Below are 21309 nucleotides of genomic sequence, written 5' to 3'. Positions count from 1 at the left end.
AGGCAGTCTGATTTATATAGTGAATTCCAGGACAACCAAAGATTCATAGTGTGATCCTGTCTCAAATATTTTTAATTTTTTTAAATTATGTATATGAATGTGTGTCTGAGTATGAGTTTGGATCCCCTGAAGAAAGAATTACAGGTAGTTATGAACCTCTGGATGTAGGTGCTAGGAACCAAACTCCAGTCCTCTAGAAGAGCAACAATCCTTCTAAACTGATGACCCACCTTTCTAGTGACTGATTTTCCCTTTTTTTTAGTTAACTGTTAGATCATTACTTTTCCTTTTTTTTTTTTTGTTTTTGTTTTTTGTTTTTTGAGACAGGGTTTCTCTGTGTAGCTTTCCTGGAACTCACTCTGTAGCCCAGGCTGTTTTTTTGTTCTTTTAATGTTTTTGTTTTGTTTTTTTTTTTTTGTTTTTTGTTTTTGTTTTTGTTTTTGTTTTTGTTTTTTCAAGACAGGGTTTCTCTGTTGTAGCTTTGCGCCTTTCCTGGAACTCACTTGGTAGCCCAGGCTGGCCTCGAACTCACAGAGATCCGCCTGGCTCTGCCTCCCGAGTGCTGGGATTAAAGGCGTGCGCCACCACCGCCCGGCTTGTTTTTTTTAAATGTTTTAATGTTAAACAAGATGAGATATTTGAATCAAGAACTTTTTTTTTAAAGATTTATTTATTATGTATACAGAAGAGGGTGCCAGATCTCATTACAGATGGTTGTGAGCCACCATGTGGGGGCTGGGAATTGAACTCAGGACCTCTGGAAGAGCAGTCCAGCCCTGAATCAAGAACTTTTGTTGCTATTGTTAATTTGTTTTTCAAGACAGGGTTTCTCTGTATAGCCCTGATTATCCTGGAACTTGCTTTGTAGACCAGGCTGGCCTCAAACTCAGAGATCTGCCTGCCTCTGCCTCCTGAGCACTGGGATTAAAGATGTGTACCACCGTGCCTTTTGTTTCTTTTTGAGACAGTCTCATATAGCTGGCTGATCAAAGCCTCTAACTTTACATAGCCAAGGAAGATCTTGAATTCCTGTTCCTTCTGCCTTTGCCTCCCAAGCTAGAATTATATAGAGTGTCACCACACCCAACTTTTCTGGGGTTTTTGAGACAGGGTCTGAAACAGCCAATATGAGATACAGAGTGAGACCCTGCCTCAAAAAGAAAAAGAAAAAAAGTTAAAACAGGCCGGGCGGTGGTGGCGCACGCCTTTAATCCCAGCACTCGGGAGGCAGAGCCAGGTGGATCTCTGTGAGTTCGAGGCCAGCCTGGACTACCAAGTGAGTTCCAGGAAAGGCGCAAAGCTACACAGAGAAACCCTGTCTCGAAAAACCAAAAAAAAAAAAAAAAAGTTAAAACAAAGTCATTAGGATGTGTTTTAAATCTTCACTGGTGTGTTGATAAGAAATTGGGTTCAAGCCTGGCGGTGATGTCACATGCCTTTAATCCCAGCACTCGGGAGACAGAGGCAGGCAGATCTCTGTGAGTTCAAGGCCAGCCTGGGCTACAGAGTAAGTTCTAGGAAAGGTGCAAAGCTACAGAGAAACCCTGTCTCAAATTTAAATAAATAAATAAAATAAAGAAATTGGGTTGAGGTGCACACCTTTAATCACAGTATTGGGGAGGCAGAGGCATCCCTATTTCTGGGAGTTTGAGCCCTGTCTGCTCTACATTTCAAGTTCCAGAATGACCAAAGCTAATGTAGTGAGACCTCGTCTCAAAAAGAAAAAAAAGAAACAGCAGGGTGGTGGTGGCGCACGCCTTTAATCCCAGCACTCGGGAGGCAGAGCCAGGTAGATCTCTGTGAGTTCAATGCCAGCCTGATCTACAGAGCAAGTTTCCAGGACAGTCAGGATTGCTTCACAGAGAGACCTTGTCTCAAAAAAAACAAAACAAAAAAAAAAAAAAAAAAAAAAAAAAAAAGAAAGAAAGAAAGAAAAGGAAGGAAAGAAAATTGGGAGGGCTGATGAAATGGCTAATCAGGCCTGAGTACCCGAGTTCAATCCCTGGATCCCATAAGATGTCAGGGGAGAACTAAACTGTCTAGAGTTGTTCTGACCTCCACACCATCCTACCATTGAGCTCCATCTCTGCCCCCCGACTTGATTTTCTAAAAATTCCTTAATGTAATAGGAAGCAGTAGAAGCATTCAGATACACAACCTAGGGTGAGGGGAGGAGCTCAGTGGTAAAAGTATTGTCTGCTCAGACCCTGGGTTCAATCCCTAACACCAAAGAACCAACCAACAGAGAAGTCAAAAGAGGATGGAGAAAGACATGGTAGACCACACTGTTCTAGACTGAAACTATCTTCCCTCCTCAGCCTCCCAAGTGCTGGGGATCCAACGTGCCTGGTTTAAGATTGGTTCCTTGCTGGGTGTGGTGGCACACACCTTTAATCCCAGCCCATGGGAGGCAGAGGCAGGTGGATCTCTGAGTTCAAAGCCAGCCTGGTCTACAGAGCAAGATCCAGGACAGGCTCCAAAGCTACACAGAGAAACCCTGTCTCAAAAAACAAAAACAAGGGCTGGAGAGATGGCTCAGAGGTTAAAAGCACTGACTGCTCTTCCAGAGGTCCTGAGTTCAATTCCCAGCAACCACATGGTGGCTCACAACCATCTGTAATGAGATCTGGTGCCCTCTTCTGGACTGCTGTCATACATGCTGTATACATAATAAATAAATAAATAAATAATCTTAAAAAAAATAATAATAAGATAAGTTCTTTCTGCTGGGAGATGGTGGCATAAGCCTTTAGTCCCAGCGCTAGGGAGGCAAAAGCAGACAAAGCTCTGATTTCAAGGCCAGCCTGGTCTACAGAGCAAGTTGCAGGACAGCCAAAGATATACAGAAAACCCTGTCTCAAAGAAATTAAAGGGGGGCAAGAGGGAGAGATGAGGAGATAGGGGGAGAGAGAGAGATTGGTTCCTTTTGTGAGCTAACAGAGTTCTTTTTCAGGCCTCTTTCCTTGGTTCATAGATTGTGTTATGGTTTGGATGCAAAATGTTCCTGTGCTGGGTAGTTCTATGTCAGTTTGTCACAAGCTAGAATCATTTGGGAAGAGGGACTCTCAATTGAGAAAATGCCTACATAAGACTTGTCTATAGCCGGGCAGTGGTGGCAAATGCCTTTAGTCCCAGCACTCTGGAGGCAGAGACAGGCAGATCTCTGTGAGCTCGAGGCCAGCCTGGTATACAGAGCAAGTTCCAGGACAGCCAGGGCTACACAAAGAAACCTTGTCTCAAAAAACCTAAAAAAAAGGCCGGGCGGTGGTGGCGCACGCCTTTAATCCCAGCACTTGGGAGGCAGAGCCAGGCGGATCTCTGTGAGTTCGAGGCCAGCCTGGGCTACCAAGTGAGTTCCAGGAGAGGCGCAAAGCTACACAGAGAAACCCTGTCTCGAAAAACAAAAAAAAAACCTAAAAAAAAAAAAAAGAAAAAAGAAAAAAAGATAATGCTTGCCTCTAAGCAAGCTTGTAGGGCATTTTGTTAGTGATTGATAGGGGCAGGTGACAGTCCACTGTGAATAGTGTACCCCTGGACAGGTGGTTCTTCTGTATGAAGAAGCAAGCTGAGCAAGCCATAGGAGAAGCTAGTAAGCCACATTCCTCCATGGCCTCTGAATCATTTCCTTCTTCTAGGTTTCTGCCTTGATTTTGCCCTGACTTCCCTCAAAAATGGAGTATGACCTGAGAGTTGTAAGCTGAAATAAACCCTTTCCTTTCCAAGTTGATTTTGGTAACGGTGTAATATGACAGCAACAGACCCAACGACAGTACCCACAGTCTTGTTTGAACACATGGTGCCTAGCTGTTGGTGATGGTTTGGAGGATTCTGAGATCTTTAGGAAGTGGTGCCTTACTGAAAGAAGTGGGTCACTGTGGGGAAGACCTTGAGGTTTATAGCCAGCTCCATTTGACGTCTGATTGGCAATTCCTAATTCTTCAGATGTGAGCAGCAAGCTGCCTCATTCCCCCATCACCATGCCTGCCATCATGTCTTCCCTGCTGCAGTGGACTGTGTCCCCCAAAAACACCAGCAAAAACACACCCCTCCTTCTGTAAGTTATTTTCATCAGGTATTTGAGCACAGCGAAGATGAACTAGGACAGATGATGTGGTGTCTGAGTGACAATACCCCCATCCGCTCATGTATTTGAATGCTTAGTTTCTAGTTGGTGGGACTCTGGGGAAGGATTTGGGGATCTGGCCTTTAATGGAGGAAGTGTGTCACCTTTTGAGGTTTCGAAAGCCTAAACCAGGCCCAGCCTCCTTCTCTCTGCCTCCACCTTGCTGAAAAGATGTAACCTACTACTGCTCCAGCTGTCTGCCTGCAGCCATACTCCCATGATGATCCTGGACTCGCTAAAGTAAGCCCCCAATCTAAAAAAAGCTTTTTTTTATAAGTTGCTTTTGTCATAGTCTCTTCACAGTGAGTGAGACAGATGTATATCTTCTGTTTCTTCATGTTGCTTTGTTGCTTTCCATATGGGTCCAACTTTTTTAAATTTTATTTGCATTGGTGTTTTGCCTGCATGTATGTGTGAGACTATCAGATCTTGGAGTTACAGACAGTTGTTAGCTGACATGTGGATGCTGAGAATTGAACCCAGGTCCTCTGGAAGAGCGGACAGTACTCTTGACCGCTGAGCCATCTCTCCAGGCCTCCCCCCTCAACTTTCTTCCTTTAAAAAAAAACCAAAAAGTATAGACCAGGCAGTGAAGATGGTTCTCTCCTTCCACCCTCACGTGGGTTCTCAGGATGGAACTCAGGATGTAGCAGTCACCTTTACTCACTGAGCCATAATTTGGAGTGTTTTGTTTTAAATTATGTGTATGTATCTGTGTATGTGCATCGAAGTGTATGTGGCCACAGAGGCCAGAGGTATCAGATCCCCCTGGACCTGAAGTTACAAGTAATTGTGAGCTGCCTGATATGGGAGCTGGGAATTGAACTCTGGTCCTCTGAAGAAACAGTATGTGGTGTTTTTTTGTTGTTGTTGTTTTGGTTTTATTGTTTGTTTTTTGGTTTTTCAAGACAGGGTTTCTCTGTGTAGCTTTGCACCTTTCCTGGAACTCACTCTGTAGACCAGGCTGGCCTTGAACTCAGAGATCTGCCTGGCTCTGCCTTCCAAGTACTGGGATTAAAGGTGTGCGCAACCCTGACCAGCCTCATTGAGCATCTTATCAACCTAATTTTTAAAAATTTTTTGAGGTAGGGGGCTGGAGAGATGGCTCAGAGGTTAAGAGCAGTGACTGCTCTTCTAGAGGTCCTGAGTTCAATTCCCAGCAACCACAGGTTGGCTCACAACCATCTGTAATGAGATCTGGTGCCCTCTTCTGGCCTGCAGACAGACATACATGCAGGCAGAACATTGTATACTAAATAAATAAATCTTTAAAAAAAAAATTTTTTTTTTTTGAAGTCTTATGGATTCTCAGACTGGTCTCAAACTTGACTATTTAGCCACAAATAACCATGAACTTCTGATCCTCCTGCCTCTACGTCCTCGAGTGCTAAGATTACAGATGTTCAACCACACACTTCATTTGGTGCTGAAGATCAAACTCTGGGGTTTCACACTTGCAAGGCAAGCATTCTACCATCTAAGCCACATTCCCAGCTCCTCGAAAACCATTTAATCAATCGAGCCTTTTATTACCATGCTCCTACCATTTTGGTATCATCCTCTGCCTCCATTCACATCTCTGTACTCACTTTTAGTTTCTGTCACATCTTTTTCAGACTTTTCCAATACCTACCAATTTCAAAGCTTTTCCCTCAGCTGTCCAATTTGGAATGTTGTTCCCACTCTCACCTCCTTTAACTAATTAATCTCTATTCATCCTTAAGATCTCAGCTGATTAAATAAGTAGGCTTCTCATGATACACTTTTTCCAACCATAATTAAACTAATTATACAATTACTTAGTCTGTCTCAAGTAGACTACAGGGATCTGCATATCTTAGTTATACTATATCCCCAGGGACTAGCACTATGCTTAATCCATATGCACTTATAAATTTAGTTAATGAAGAAAAATGTTTTAACTTGGAGGCACCACATGGATAGAATTTAGAGCCCATCTGAGTCACCAAAATCCTTCCTAAAAATCTATTAGTGACCTCTGATGGAATGATAAGGTACTTACTGTCTTAGGTGACAAGCTTTGGACCTGATAACTGTTTCCTTTAGATATCTTATGCACACTCACTATAGTACTCAAGAGAAAAAAGCCCACCCCCACCTTTCATAATTCTGTAAGCTGAGATCCCTAAACATCTAATGTATTTTTTTTTTTGGGGGGGGGGTCTTATTCTTAAATTTAGGCACTGACTAGGGCAGGGAATGATAAAAAAAAAATTCAAGTTTTGCCTTTTAAACCTCAATAAGAACCAGTATATCAATTGGAAGATGACAAACTTGGCATTTTTGTAGAGTGCTAGGGAAGCATGTAGAACTTCTATAAATAAGTGAATGAATGAATGAATGAACGAACGAACAAACCAACAGTAAAAAGCCACTAGATGGCATTACCTGAATTCAGCTGTATACAGGTCAATCCAAAGCCAATAAAGTTAAGGGCAAGTCCCATGCAGCAATCCTGAATCTGTGTGCTATCCCTGAGGACAACTTCCCTCCCAAGCCTAACAGAACAAGTCAGTCAAGCAAACAGAGCATACATTCCAATGGCTTTATTTTTCTCAGGTGTAGCAGGCAACACTTAGCGGGAGAGCTGAAAGGGAAGCTGAGGAACTATAGCTTCAGTAGGGGTCATTAAAGGGATAAAGAGGGTGTCCAGCATCTCTGGGGACCATCTTCCCATCCACCTGAAAAGAGAGACAAGTAGAAGAATCCATTAGCAAGCAGTGACATTCCAAAGACCCACAGCATTACCTCCAATTCTTCTGAAGAATTTTACCTATCTCTAGCACTATGGTAGCTGACATTAGTAGGACCCAAATCTCAGTTAATGTTACATCAATAGTGATTCCAGCATCAAACCCACAGCCTGGTACATGGTTGGCCTTACCCTTAAGACTTCACAATCTCAAATGGAATAATGTGCCTAGAATCTGTTTACTTCCTTATATGTAGCAGACTTCAACAAGGTTGAGAATGTATTATTAGCTCCTCTTTCTTTTTTTTTTTTTTTTTTGTTTTTTGTTTTTGTTTTTTGGAGACAGGGTTTCTCTGTGTAGCTTTGCGCCTTTCCTGGAACTCACTTGGTAGTCCAGGCTGGCCTCGAACTCACAGAGATCCGCCTGGCTCTGCCTCCCGAGTGCTGGGATTAAAGGCGTGCGCCACCACCGCCCGGCCTCTTTTTTTTTTTTTTTATTTATTTTTATTTTATTGGTGTTTTGCCTGTATGTATGTCTGTAAGAGAGTGCTAGGCCCTGGCATTACAGACATAGTTGTGAGCTGCCATGTGGGTGCTGGGAATTGAATCTGGGTCCTCTGGAAGAAGAGCCAGTGTTCTTAACCGCTAAGCCATCTCTCCAGCCCCCTGAGCTCCTCTCTTATTATTTAACTGGAGAAATTAAATAGGTGACAAGATAATCAAGAAGCAGGACTAAGACTCACAGGTTATGTACATTATACCTGAGTCATACTAATTTTCCCCAACTTCAAGAGAATGAGACCATTGGAGCAAAGCTTGGTGTAGCCCAGAACTTGGTAGGCTGAGGCAAGAGAATGGAGAATGGAGTTTAAAATCTGCCTAAAAGGAAAGAAAGGAAAACAGAAAGGCAAAGGGAAAGAAAGAGAATCAGACAGGAGGAATGGCAGGAGTTCAAAGTCAGCCTGAGATACATGGTGAGTTCCACAAAAGCATCAACGATAGTATAAGTCCCTGACTCAAAAAAAAAAGGGGGGGATAGGGGTGGTGGTGGGGAGCAGGCATGATGGCACACACCTTTAATCCCAGCATTCAGGAGGCAGAGGCAAGCAAACCTCTATGAGTGCCAGGCCAGCCAGGGCAAAACTGTGAGACTCTGTCTCAAAAAAAAAAAAAAAAATTAAAAAAGAGGGAAGGAAGACAGAAGACAGGGAAGGAGGAAGCAAAGAGAAGAAATAAGCTCTGCATCTTGGATAGCAATCCCACCAAAATTCTGTCCCTTCTCCAGCCAGCAAGCCTGAGGCCATACCTGAGCTATCACACCCCAAACCTCCTCTTCCCTGTTCCCTGACTCTGAATGGTTACACATCTTTACCGTAATCATGGGCACAATATACCGCCAATTTTTGTTCAGAGCATCTAATTGCTTCATCTCCTCAGGGCTAAAGGTGAAATCAAATACCTGGGAGACAGAAAAAAACAACTGTGTGAGTGGTAGCTGGAGTCTCTCAATACTGGCTTCTTAGCAGGCAGAATCAGGGCCAGATATCTCAATAGATTAAAGAAGACAGAACCTAATGACCAAGTACCTGAATGTTCTGAAGAATGCGAGAAGGAGTGATACTTTTGGGGATACAGATTACTTTCCGCTGAACCTGCCATCTAGGTGGGGAATGAAGATAAGGAAAATGGGTTAATATTCAGAGACATTATTTTAATCTTAATTCAGCCTTCCCTAAATCCTAGACCACCTGAACCTCATTAGAACAGTGACACTTACTATAGCCTCACTACAGACCACCTGGTAAAATCCTCAGCCTTGCCGGGCGGTGGTGGCGCACGCCTTTAATCCCAGCACTCGGGAGGCAGAGGCAGGCGGATCTCTGTGAGTTCGAGGCCAGCCTGGACTACCAAGTGAGTCCCAGGGAAGGCGCAAAGCTACACAGAGAAACCCTGTCTCGAAAAACCAAAAAAAAAAAAAAAAAAAAAAAAAAAAAAAAAAAAAAATCCTCAGCCTTATTCTGGCAAATTAAAAACTCCCTCAGTCCATGCCTCCCAATCAAGTCTTTCCCTTACTAGAGGCCTGTTCTTTAAAAATGTCCCATACCTGAGCAAGATCTGAGCTGGAGATCGGCCATATTTTTCAGCTAGTGCCAAGACCACTGGTTCCTCAAGCAGGACTGGCTCATCAGGACGGCGCCAGGCACGATCAGAGGAACCCAAGGGGCTGTAAGCAGTCACCTCCAAGCCTCGTGCTTGACAGTGCGCAATGAGCTCATTTTGAGCCAGGTATGGATGGCATTCCACCTAAAATAGTAACAATGAACAATGCTTCAGCATGCAGTGACCACACCCACTTACTAAACTCTGGATATAATAGCCCTTCGCTGTTGACCTCTAAGCCCACTTGTTCTCACTGGTGAGTTCATGCTCTTCCAGGACTTCCAATCCACCTTTATACAGAGAACTCCTTCAACAACACTCTGACAACTTGCTATCTCCACTAAGGAGACTCTTCACCTGATGACTCATGCTCTGTACACATAACCCATCTTCCACTGATCTGTTTGTGGTGCTTACCTGCAAGACAGCTGGGCGCACAGAGGCCACACTGAGGACGTCATCGATCTGCCGGCTGTTGAAGTTGGACAAGCCCAGGGCTTTCACCAGACCCTTTGCCACCAGTGCCTCCAGAGCCTTCCAGGTCTCCTTATAGTGGGTAGAGTCATATCGGATGGTTCCATCGGCATTCTTGGGAAAAAGATTGTCTCCCCGCCTGAGTGAAACAGAGCCCCCCAAGTGTCAGCAAAAATGTCAGGCTTCTGCTCTGCCTGCTCATCCTGCTATTCTATGTGCTAAACCTTAAGACCAAGGGGTAAAGTGACAAGAATTAGGAACAGCAATGCTTTCTTATCCTTCTAGTTTATAACTCAGGTATTACTTCTACATGGAATGCCCATCCCTTCTTCTCTTTTTCATAGGCCCAGAATCTTTTTTTTTTTTTTTAAATTCTTTGGTTTTTCAAGACAAGGTTTCGCTGTGTAGCAGCCCTCACTGTCCTGGAACTAGTTCTGAAGACCAGGCTGGCCGCAAACTCAGATCCGCCTACCCCTGCCTCCCAGGTGCTGGGATTAAAGGCATTCGACACGACACCTGGCTGAGAGGCCCAGATTCTATCTCCTTTTCTCTAGTACAGCTTCCTTAATGCCATGTTCCTCAGGGGGAGTTCTGCCCTTTCTGACAAGGGTGCAGTGCTAATATAAGACTTCTCATACCCTCTGTCGAGAAACATTCACATCCAAAACCTTGGGGGACCTACTGTAGATGAAGAGCAGCATGTTTCCTGATTGAACAATAGAGCACTGGAGACCACTCATATAAATGCAGGGTATATACTGTTATCCTTATTATATACCTAATCACCTGGCTGCAGGAAAGGCAAGGATCCCATGGTACATAAGCTCTTCTGCTTGTTGCACAGATAAATGTTCTTATCCTGTTCTGCAGCTATGAATATAATAAATTACTAACACTACCACACCCAACCCCCAGCTTCCAGAAAAAGTTGTAGGGGCAAGGCTTACTCAAAGGCATAAGGCCAGTGTATCAAGTAGAGGTCCAGATACTCCAACTGAAGATCAGCCAGTGTCTTCCGGAGGGCAGCTTCTACATCCTCAGGGTGGTGCTTAGTGTTCCATAGCTTGGATGTCACAAACAGCTCCTCTCGAGGCACTGCCTGTGACAGAGGCAGAGCCTACTGTGAGAAGAGCCCTGGGAACCCAATCTTACCTACCCACACCTATGGGAGAAGAACAGAAGTATGCCCCAGAATGTGACCCAATGCAAAATCATAAACTTAAAATATGAGGTTTTCTTTTTAATGCCATCATGTAATTCTCAAGCATGAACTTTACAGATGACAATGTCAAAAAGCTGGACATGCTGGGAGCTAATTACCAGTTTCCCTCATCCAAGACCAACTCCCAGCTGCCACTCTTAAGTTCTCATATCCCATTTCTTTGTGTCCCCAGTTCTCACCTTGCCTGGTCCCACATTTTCCTTCAGGGCCTCCCCAATTTCAGTCTCGTTGCCATAGATAGCAGCACAATCAATGTGGCGGTAGCCTACACTAAGGGCATATTTGATGGCTGCTTTCACCTGCCAGGAGGGAAACAGAGATGTCAGTTTCACTGGTCTGAGCTGGTAAGGGAGAAGGAGAATATGAAGGTCACCCATGCAGGTCAGAGGGAGAAGATGAAAAATGATCCTAGGCTAGGAATATAGCTCAGATGGTAGACTGCTTGCCTAGCATGTATGAAGTCCTAAATTTGATCTCTAGAATAAACAGAGTGTGCTGGCTTTTTCCTGTAAATCGGCACTCAGGAGATAAAAGCAGAAGGATCAGAAGTTCAAGCTCAGGTCTGGAGAAATGGCTCAGCAGTTAAGAGCACTGGCTGCTCTTCCAGAAGACCTGGGTGCAGTTCCCAGCATCTACAAGGTAGCACATAATCTTCTAACTCTGGTTCAAGGAATCAGATGTAGTCTTCTGACCTCTCTGAGCACCAGGTATACATATGGTATACATACATATACAAAGGCAAAACATTCATCAACAAAACATAAAATAAATAAATCTAAAATTTAAAAAAAAAAAAAAGTTCTCCTCAAATGCCTTTAATCCCAGAACTCAGGAGGCAGAAGCAGGCAGACCTCTGTGAGTTTAAGGCCAGCCTGGTCTACAAAGCTAGTTCCAGGACAACCAGGACTACACAGAGAAACCTTGTCTTGAAGAACAAAACAAAATAAAATTCAATTAAAAACTTTTCCTAGCCGGGCAGTGGTGGCGCACGCCTTTAATCCCAGCACTCGGGAGGCAGAGCCAGGCGGATCTCTGTGAGTTCGAGGCCAGCCTGGGCTACCAAGTGAGTTCCAGGAGAGGCGCAAAGCTACACAGAGAAACCCTGTCTCGAAAAACCAAAAAAAAAAAAAAAAAAACTTTTCCTAACTCGCTGGGCAGTGGTAACAACACCTTTAATTCCAGCACTGGGAGGCAGATGCAGGCAGAGCTCTGTGAGTTCAAGGCCAGCCTGGTTTACAGAGTGAGTTCCAAGACAAACCCTGTCTCAAAAAAAAAACAAAAACAAAAAAATTTTTTCCCCCCTAACTCTTGTCTATACAATTGACCCAGTAACTTCCCAAGCTTTGGACTATGCTCCCAACTCCAAAATATGCACTCGAAGAGGGGCCAATGCTCAGGAGATGTAATCACAACATGGGGTGGTAAGTAATATATTGGGACTAAGAGCTAAGACCTAGAAACAGAGACCTCAACTCTGCCATAGCACTATGTACAGATGCTCTGCAGCCGTCAGTTCCTCCTGAGTTAGCTGGGGAACCTAAGGGCTCACGGGTGTCCCTTCTTCCCTCATCTCTTCCCACTACCCTTACTTATCCTTACCAGAAACATAACAGGAGTTATTGGGGAAAATACAGGGCACTTCTTGCAAATCCCTCCTATTCCCTGACAAGAGACCCAAGTAGTCTCTCTGTTCTTCCCAATCACTCACCTGGCCAGGCTCACTCTTCCATGTCCCCAGACCAATCAGAGGCATCTTCTGTCCAGTGTGCAGGAGGACACAGGAAGCCATCATCCCCTAAAACACAGATAGAAAAAAAATAGTGAGGAAGTTAGTGCTGCCTTAAGCCTAGCCATCCACTGCTGCAAAACACGGTTCAGGAAAGGGGTAGATAGGAGTGGTGGCAGATGTGGGAAGGAAACACCTCATTATAATGGGCTTGTGAGCAGAGACAGACACAAGGTACCTGAAATCAACCAAACCCAGTAGCTCCTGGACAAATACTAACTAGACTACTACTAACCTGGCTGGCCTTCATACAGCAAGGCTAAAGACCAGTGTTCAAAAGCTCCAGTTTCTGACAGTGAGAGAGTAGCTCAGTGGTACACTTGTCTAGCAACACACACATAACACAAATCCAGCACAGAGATACAGTCTATAACCCCAGCACTCGGGAAACTGAGGGAGGAGGATCAAAAGTTCCAAGCCAGCTTGTATCAAGAAATCAAAAACCTTTCCCAGCACTCAGAAGGCAGAAGCTGGTGGCTCTCTGTGAGTTCGAGGTGAGCCTGGTCTACACAGTGAGTTCTAGGCCAGCCAGGGCTATTAAAAAACAACAACCAAAAACTAAACCAAAACAGAAACAAGTTCCAATAAACGCAAAGCACCAGACAAATAAGCCAGGTCTCAGGCCGTGCAGGACAAACAAAGGCCATTATGAGATAGAGTGCCCCAGCAAAGCAGGCCCAGAAAAGGATGGCTCCTCTAAGGATGACATGAGTATCCCCAGCAGGAACATTTCAAATTCAGAAATGGAAGCTTTCTAACACAGAGAGAGACTAGACTCTCTGAATCCCTCTCAGACGTGACTGACTGGCCAAGTTCAGAGGCTTGAGCCGGCTCCTTCAAGCAAAATATACTACTTACCATTTTTCAGACGAGAAAATAGGATCAGAAAGGTAAACTTATTTGTCCCATATAGACAGCAAAGTGGAAAAAATTAAGGATATAAGGAAAAGCTTCAAGAGATAGGTAAACAAATCTATAAAAAATTTATCTCACTCAGTTGTGGTGGCACACACCTTTGATCCCAGCACTTGAAAAGCCAGCTTCTTTACGTAACAAATTTCAGGCCAACCAGAGCTATATATAGTAAGATTCTATCTCAATAAATAAATAAATTGCCAGGCGGTGGTGGCGCACGCCTTTAATCCCAGCACTCGGGAGGCATAGCCAGGCGGATCTCTGTGAGTTCGAGGCCAGCCTGGACTACCAAGTGAGTTCCAGGAAAGGCGCAAAGCTACATAGAGAAACCCTGTCTCGAAAAAAAACCAAAAAAAAAAAAAATAAATAAATAAAAATAAATAAATAAATAAATAATATATATATATATATACCCACATATATACTTATATGTACGTGTGTGTGTGTGTGTATGTGTGTGTATATATATATTCCTTAACACACACACACACACACACATACACACACACACACACACACACACATCATGTCCTATAGAAAAGGAAATGAATTCCACAAAACAAAGGCGTATTAATTATTGATTCTGGCTTTTAAGATGTTTGGATGCAGACTAGAGAGATGGCTCGGTAGTTAAAAGCACTAGTTGCTTTCCTAGAGGACCCAAGTTGGACTGCCAGCACCATGGCAGCTCACACCACCTGTAATTCCAGATACAACGCCTTCTTCTGGCCTCCTCAGGCACTGCATGTACATGGTACACAGACATATATAGAAGCAAAATACTCATACACATAAAATAATAAAATTGAATTTTTGGAGAAAAAAAAGAATGTATTGCAGGGCTCAGTGGATCAATGACTTGATGACCTGAGTTTGGTCACATGGACCCACATGGTGGCACAAGATGCTGCTCCCACAAGTTGTCCTCTGACCTCTATAAGATTCTCACACAAATAAATGTAGTAACAACAATAAAGAGCATGTCCTCGTGTAATCCTAGCATTAAGGAAGCTGAGATAGCAGGATCACTGTGATTAAGACCAGACTGAGAGACCTGGCAAGACTCTCTACCAAAATAAAACTGAAAAGGGGAAGCTGGAGAGATGACGCAGTTGGTAAAGTACTTGCCACTCAAACATGAGAATCCTAGCACCCACATAAAAGCCAGGCATGATGTTATCTCCACACACACATTTGTAGCAGGCACTTTTTTTTTTAATGTGCATTAATATTTTACCATGGGGGGAAAAATATTTTACCATGGGTTGTTTCGAGTCTCCTGAAACTGGAGTTACAGACAGTTGTGGGTGCTGGGAATTGAAGCTGGGTCCTCTAGAAGAGCAGTCAGTGCTCTTAACCGCTGAGTCATCTCTCCAGCCCCTCTCCATACACATTTGTAAGCATATCTCTGAACACAAACATGTATATAAAAGCACACAAAATCACTCAATCAATCAATACATCTCTCTCTCTCAGCCAGGCATGGTGGCATGCCTTTAATCCCAGCATTCTGGAGGCAAAGCCAGGTGAATCTCTGTGAGTTCGAGGCCAGCCTGGTCTACAGAGCCGAGATCCAGGACAGGCACCAAAACTACACAGAGAAACCCTGTCTCAGAAAACAAAACATACACACACACACACACACACACACACACACACACACACACACACACACGCAATCTTTTTTTTTTTTTGGCTTTTTCAAGACAGGGTTTCTCTGTATAACAGCTCTGACTGTCCTGAAACTCACTTTGTAGATCAAACAGGTAAATAAATCTCTTAAAAAAAAAAAAAAAACCTGAAAGGGGGCTAAGACTATAGCCCTGTGATAAAAGTGCACACCTGGCTGCTCAGGATCCTATATTTAGTAACACACACACACACACACACACAAAATAGACCAAGAGTCAAAGGCAAAAATCCTACAAGGGGAAACTAGCCATAAAACTTCAATACAGCACAAAAGTAGTGAAGCATAAATCTAAGAAATTTTCAACAGAACAAATAAGGTAATTAGAGCATGTGTCCACAAGCTGTGAGTGTAGCTCGGTAAGTAGAATGTTACACAGCATTCACTATACCTTAGGTTTAATCCCAGGATCATATAAACCATGGTTGTACAAGCTGATAATCCCAGTACTCAGGGATAAAAGCAAAACAATGAGAAATTCAAGGTTATCCTTTGCTACACAGCAAGCTGGAGGCCAGCATGGGCTATATGAGACCTTGTCTACAATGAGAGAGAAAAAGCCAGGTTTGATGTCACAGGCCTTTAATCCCAGCAGTAGGGAGGCAGAGGCAGAAGGATCTCTGTGAGTTTGAGGCCAGCCTGATCTACAGAGCTGGTTCTAAGACAGTGAGACCCTGTTTTAAACAAAATAAAACAAGTAAAGATAGACCTGGTGGTAATCCCAGCCATTTGGGAGGATGAGGCAGGAAGATTACAAGTTCAAGACATGCCTAGGCTACACAGTGAATTGAAAGGCGTTCTAGAAAATACAATGAAACCTTATCTCAAAATGAAAAAGTAAAAAGGAGGTCTGGGGATATAAAAATAAACCAGCAGCTGCCTCCTTAGTCATATTATGGTAAAAACAAACTAGATTCAATCCTGTTTATGATCAAATCTGTTTCTCAAGGATTAGACTATGCCCCACCTGTAACTCTACCTACAGATGGTTCTGTACTGCCTGCTTCAGGGAATGGCAACCAAGTCTTTGTTTCAAAAGGTTGTTATAACTACCTTGTTATGACTATGTTGTTATGTTCTGCTTCTGTAACCCTGCCTATTTCCCTGCCAAATGCCCCATTTGGAAACCCCCTACCCAAGCTATAAAAACCTTATCTCGCTGGGCAGTGGTGGCTCACGCCTTTAATGCCAGCACTCGGGAGGCAGAGGCAGGTGGATCTCTGTGAGTTCGAGGCCAGCCTGGACTGCCAAGTGAGTTCCAGGAAAGGCGCAAAGCTACACAGAGAAACCCTGTCTCCAAAAACCAAAAAAAAAAAACAAAAAAAACCCCCTTATCTCCCCCATTTAAAATGCTGGTCTATTGAACCCCACCTTAAGGGGAGGCAGCCTGGGTACACAAATAAATTATTAGTAAATAAATTAATCAAAATATAAATAAATTGATTGCTTTAATTAATTTGGCTATGACGATTTGGGTTGATGGTCTTTCACCTCTTTGGGATTAACATCTTTAGGATTAACAATAGCTCAGTGGTGGAATACTGACCTAACATGTTTGGGACCCTAGGTTCAATCCCCAGTAAGTGGGAAGGAGAATGAACCGGAGGTATCAAAGAGAAGGAAGAGGGAATATTTATTCCAAGAGCCAATGAAGTAGAAATAACCTTTCCCCTTGATCTTATCAATACCATAAATATGCTCCTGGGATTGATCTACCTGCCAGTAACATCTTCATAAATATGAGCTTTGTTCCCAAGTTTTGAAAGATATATGGGAAGGCAGGTAATAATACAATCTGTGAGTAAACAGATATACCAAAATTGCTTTCCTAGTATTTCTGGCTGAAAGAATTTTTATAGCCTAGCAAAACTTGAATATAAAAGCCATTCTTTCTGCTAAAACTACAACAAAACCAGTCAATCCAGGCAGCAAGCCAAACTGCCAAGTGCAATGATCTTTGTAACCACAGACTTCCTAAGGATCAAGCAAGCAGCTCTAAGGCCAAGTTCCTGCAGGGGCTTGATAGGAAACAATAACCTGTTTACTTCCCCCAGGTTTCTCCCAGTGCATGAGAAGGCTCTGAAATTACAAGGGTGGAGACTGAACAAAGGCCTAGCTTATAGGGAACATGGAAGAAACCTTAATCTTGCTTCTTCATTCCATTTGCAGGCGAAACTAAAAACCAAAGGAGTGGGGTAAAAGGCAGGAGGAACAAACAAAGATCTGTAAAGAAAAAGAACTTCCGAGAAGGGAATGGAAGGGCCACAGAAGACAGATTCCAATCAGGTCAGAAAGTAATTTCCGCTGGCTTGTGATTTTCTAATAGTCTGCTTTAGGCACCAACGGCTTTACAGACAGCCCAGTAGAGCTTCTGACGAGACAAAAAGGAAGTGTTTCCTGACTTTGAAGACCTTCCCTCTGCCTCCCACCAATGCCAGTGTCCTTTGACTTTTTCCCCATCCTCTTTACTTTCCTTTGGTCAAATTTGTGTTTTCAGAAACCATCTAAAACCCTCACTTTTCCTACACCAGTTTAGCATGCTTAGTTCTTCTGGGCCTTTCTGCCAGAATGGTCCACAGGTACCCAACGGTGCAGGATAGTCCAGAATCTAGAAATGCACAAACTTGGGTTTGAATCTCAGCTCCACTATGTCAAGAGATAACTACATCTAAAGCAGTATGCACATTATGTGACTCATTCTCTTCTTTCTGTATACTCTAATTCACCAGACCCAAAGCCTTGGATAGCAAGTATTAAAACAAACCTGGGCCGGGTGGTGGTGGTACACACCTTTAATCCCAGCACTCGGGAGGCAGAGCCAGGAGGATTTCAAAGGTCAGCCCGGTCTACAGAGTGAGATCCAGACAACCAAAACTACACAGAGAAACCCTGTCTCGAAAAATAAAATAAAATTAAATTAAAAAAAAATTATTCTGGTAAAACAAACCAGACATGTTCACAGTATTATTCATGGAACTCTTTAGAAAGTTATCTAATGGGCAACCTGAGTTCAATCCTGAGCATTCATCCATAGTAGAAAGAACCAATGCCTGAAGTTACCCTCTGACCTCCACTCCCACTCATACAGTAACAACAAAATAAGGGAGCTTTTATCTTCTCCTGCACTTCTAAGAACTCTGCTTGAAAAATCATCCTAAATATGTAATACTGGTCCAGATTTGTTCTGTTTGCTGCATTCTATTAGGTCATTGCATGGCTGTGGTAGCTCCCATCTTTAATCCCAGCACTCGGGAGGCAGAGGAGGTAGTTTAAGGCCAGCTTGGTCTACAGAGTGTGTTCCAGGAGAGCCAGGGATACACAGAGAAACCCTGTCTTGAAAAACAAACAAAGAAATCCTGTTAGAAGCTGGACAGTGGGAGGCAGAGGCATGGACTGACACAAAACAAACAAAATAAATTAATAATAATAAATATACAAGCCCAAATCTTCAACTCTCCTGAGTCAGGTGCGATGGCGCACACCCTAGGCTAAGTAAGGCAAGACCCCACAAGTTCATGGTGACACCGCACTACATACTAAGACCCTGTCTCAGAAACACCAAAAGGAAATATAAAATAAATACACACATTTCCTGAGACTGAATATAAATCTTTCCCATGTATTTACACTAGCCTCCACTGTCCTTGCCTTGTCTATAACCACTACCATCCCTTGCCTAAACCAGCCATTACTTTTAATTTGGACTTGTTCAAAATCCATTCACCAAGTCCAGTCATGTGACTCCTTGGCTCATAGCATTCAGCAATTCTCCCAAGATTAAAGTCCAAACTCCTTTAAAACTAGCTGCCACATTCCTCATTTCCCCAGACTCTATGAACAAGCAGCACTTGACTCCAGGTCTCTGCACATTTTCTTTCCCCAAACTTCACACCTGCCTAGCTAATTGTTACTTACCATTGAGTTAGCACTTGGAATTTCTGGTTCCTTCCTGAAACTTTTTTTCTTCTTCTTCTTCTTTTATTTATTTATTTTTTTCAAGACAGGGTTTCTCTGTGTAGCTTTGGTGCCTGTCCTGGAACTTGCTCTGTAGACCAGGCTGGCCTCGAACTCACAGAGATCCGCCTGCCTCTGCCTCTCCAGTGCTGGGATTAAAATTCTGGGCTGGAGGTGTAGTTCAGCTGGTAAAGTGCCCTTCCCAGGGTTTGACTCCCCCAGCACTTCATAAAACCCAGACAGTGACAAACTCCTACAATTCCAGCACTCAGAAGGTGGAGGCAGGAAGATCAGAGGATTCAACGTCAACCTTGGCTACATATCACAAGTTCAAGGCAAGACTAAGATACAAGGGACCCTGTCTCTGCAGTTGGAGAGATGGCTCAGTTGTTTAAATCTTGTTTCTCCCACAGAGCACCTGGGTTTGATTCCCAGAACCCACATACCGGCTGACAATCACCCATAACTCTAGTTCCAGCGGATCCATTGCCTTCTGACCTCCATGGGCACCACGCACCCACATGGTGCACATGCACACATGAAGACAAAACATTGATAGGCATACAATAAATCAATCTTTAGAAAACATTCTTAAGAGACTCTGTCTGAAAAATACATATAAATAATAATCAATCCCACCGGGCCAGAAAGGATCATACTAAAATCAAACCTGTATTACAGATTAAAAAATGGAACCTTGGAAAAGTAACAGGCCTGATCAGAACCTAGGGAAGTCCTACAGTGCTGACTATGAAGTCTAAATGGCAGAGTCCATTAACAGTAGGCTCGATGAAGTGAAGGTTCGGGTATTTTCACTTTAAAAGAGCTCGGTGGCAACAGGATATCTATATAACATGTCCGAGTTTTCTCAACCCAAGGCAACGGCTTGATCAAGCTAATTTCTCGCTCCCACTTCCGCCACTTCCTAGAAACATCCCAGAAGCCCCCATTAGGAAAGGCAGAGACCCTAGAAGTGTCGTGCAGATGAGAAAACAAGAGATGGGCAACTAAAATTTACAAAGCACTTGATATATACCAGGCAAATTCAAAGGTTTATCCCAGTTCTCGCTATAGCACCGATGTCCTGCTCATTCCAACTCTAAGGAAACAGAGGTCGAGAGACACACACAGACGTTATCTGGGAACAAACAGAATAAGAGGAAGAACTCAAATCGGAAACTAAATCACATCCGTCTAAATGACGACGCTCCCTGCTCAATCTCGGGGCCGACCCCGGCTTCTTCCTCAGGGGGAAAAAAAAATGGCTAACCACATCCGTCTAAATGACGACGCTCCCTGCTCAATCTCGGGGCCGAACCCGGCTTCTTCCTCAGGGGGAAAAAAAAATGGCTAACCACATCCGTCTAAATGACGACGCTCCCTGCTCAATCTCGGGGCCGAACCCGGCTTCTTCCTCAGAAAAAAAATTTTTTTTTTAAATTTAAAAAAAAAAAAGGGGCCAGTAGTAGGAAGAACTCACCTTGGCAGTGAGCGCAGGCTGCGGAGAAGACAATGTGGCCAGAATTGAGCTCTGCACTCCAGTACTGGGCCGACAGGCCCGGGCTTAAGTCCGGCGGTGAAGACGAAACCCCACCCCAGGGAGGAGCAAGGGCCCGGCTTCCAGAATCACGCGCGGGACCTACTAGTCCCCCGCTGTCCTGTGAAGTCGTACCGCCGGTAGAAGCCAGACCAGGGACTTTGCACATCCCTCCCCTGGGAACCTCAAACTCCACAGCGAGCTTCTAGAAGGGTCGGGGGTCCTCAAACTGCGCGTGCGCACAGGCTACGTGGACAGTCATGCGCGGCTGGCCGCACCTCCAACCGTCCCACAGTGCACCGCGCAAGCACCTCTCTAGGCATCGATTCCTGTACTTCCTGGAGAACGAGGGCCTCTATGATACCTGGTGGGTCCTTCTGGCCGCCTATCCTTTCTCTAAAGTGATGGGCTGGTTCTCAGAACCGGAACAGTGAAAATCTGGGCTCTGCAGACCCCCTTCTAGAAAGTTACGGATCTCTCAGTGAATACTTTGCCCTGGCACTGTGCTAAAGACTTCATAAATATGGACTGGGGATGTAGCTAAATTACTACAGTGCTTGCTTAACAAAAAGTTCTGGGTTTAGCCGGGCGGTGGTGGCGCACGCCTTTAATCCCAGCACTCGGGAGGCAGAGCCAGGCGGATCTCTGTGAGTTCGAGGCCAGCCTGGGCTACCAAGTGAGTTCCAGGAGAGGCGCAAAGCTACACAGAGAAACCCTGTCTCGAAAAACCAAAAA

At 44.0% G+C, this 21309-nt stretch overlaps 1 protein-coding gene across 4 annotated transcripts; it reads right to left on the bottom strand.

Annotated features, from left to right (window-relative positions):
- Window positions 1–6675: 6675 nt before the first annotated feature.
- Akr1a1 (aldo-keto reductase family 1 member A1) lies at window positions 6676–20817 on the bottom strand. Of its 4 annotated transcripts, none has more exons than XM_052717594.1 (10): window positions 20518–20817; window positions 12401–12487; window positions 10872–10991; window positions 10418–10569; window positions 9414–9609; window positions 8941–9140; window positions 8423–8495; window positions 8209–8295; window positions 7598–7711; window positions 6676–6825 (listed from the first exon to the last, which is right to left on the bottom strand). In XM_052717594.1, exons 2-10 carry the CDS (start codon window positions 12482–12484, stop codon window positions 6760–6762), a joined length of 1092 nt encoding a protein of 363 aa, XP_052573554.1. In that variant the 5' UTR covers window positions 12485–12487; window positions 20518–20817; the 3' UTR covers window positions 6676–6759. The 4 variants fall into 4 exon arrangements, with proteins under 4 accessions (XP_052573554.1, XP_052573556.1, XP_052573558.1 ...); XM_052717596.1 differs by having other exon boundaries at window positions 7598–7715; window positions 20518–20816; XM_052717598.1 differs by having other exon boundaries at window positions 7598–7677; window positions 20518–20816.
- Between the last annotated feature and the right edge of the window lie 492 nt (window positions 20818–21309).

The sequence above is a fragment of the Peromyscus californicus genome, unplaced genomic scaffold (genome assembly GCF_007827085.1).
Source record: "Peromyscus californicus insignis strain IS unplaced genomic scaffold, ASM782708v3 Scaffold_5__1_contigs__length_169319896, whole genome shotgun sequence".
Lineage (NCBI taxonomy): Eukaryota > Metazoa > Chordata > Mammalia > Rodentia > Cricetidae > Peromyscus > Peromyscus californicus.
Note: the sequence above shows the minus strand (reverse complement) of the source record. Positions and strands in the feature narration are given on the sequence as shown.

Coding starts and splice junctions, on each gene's coding strand:
- Akr1a1 (XM_052717594.1), bottom strand. CDS start 12,484: ATGATGGCTTCCTGTGTCCTCCTGCACACTGGACAGAAGATGCCTCTG. Junction 9,610..10,417: donor CACTGGCCTTATGCCTTTGA/GTAAGCCTTGCC, acceptor TGTTTCACTCAG/GCGGGGAGACAATCTTTTTC. Junction 6,826..7,597: donor GGAAAATTAGTATGACTCAG/GTATAATGTACA, acceptor CTCTCTTTTCAG/GTGGATGGGAAGATGGTCCC.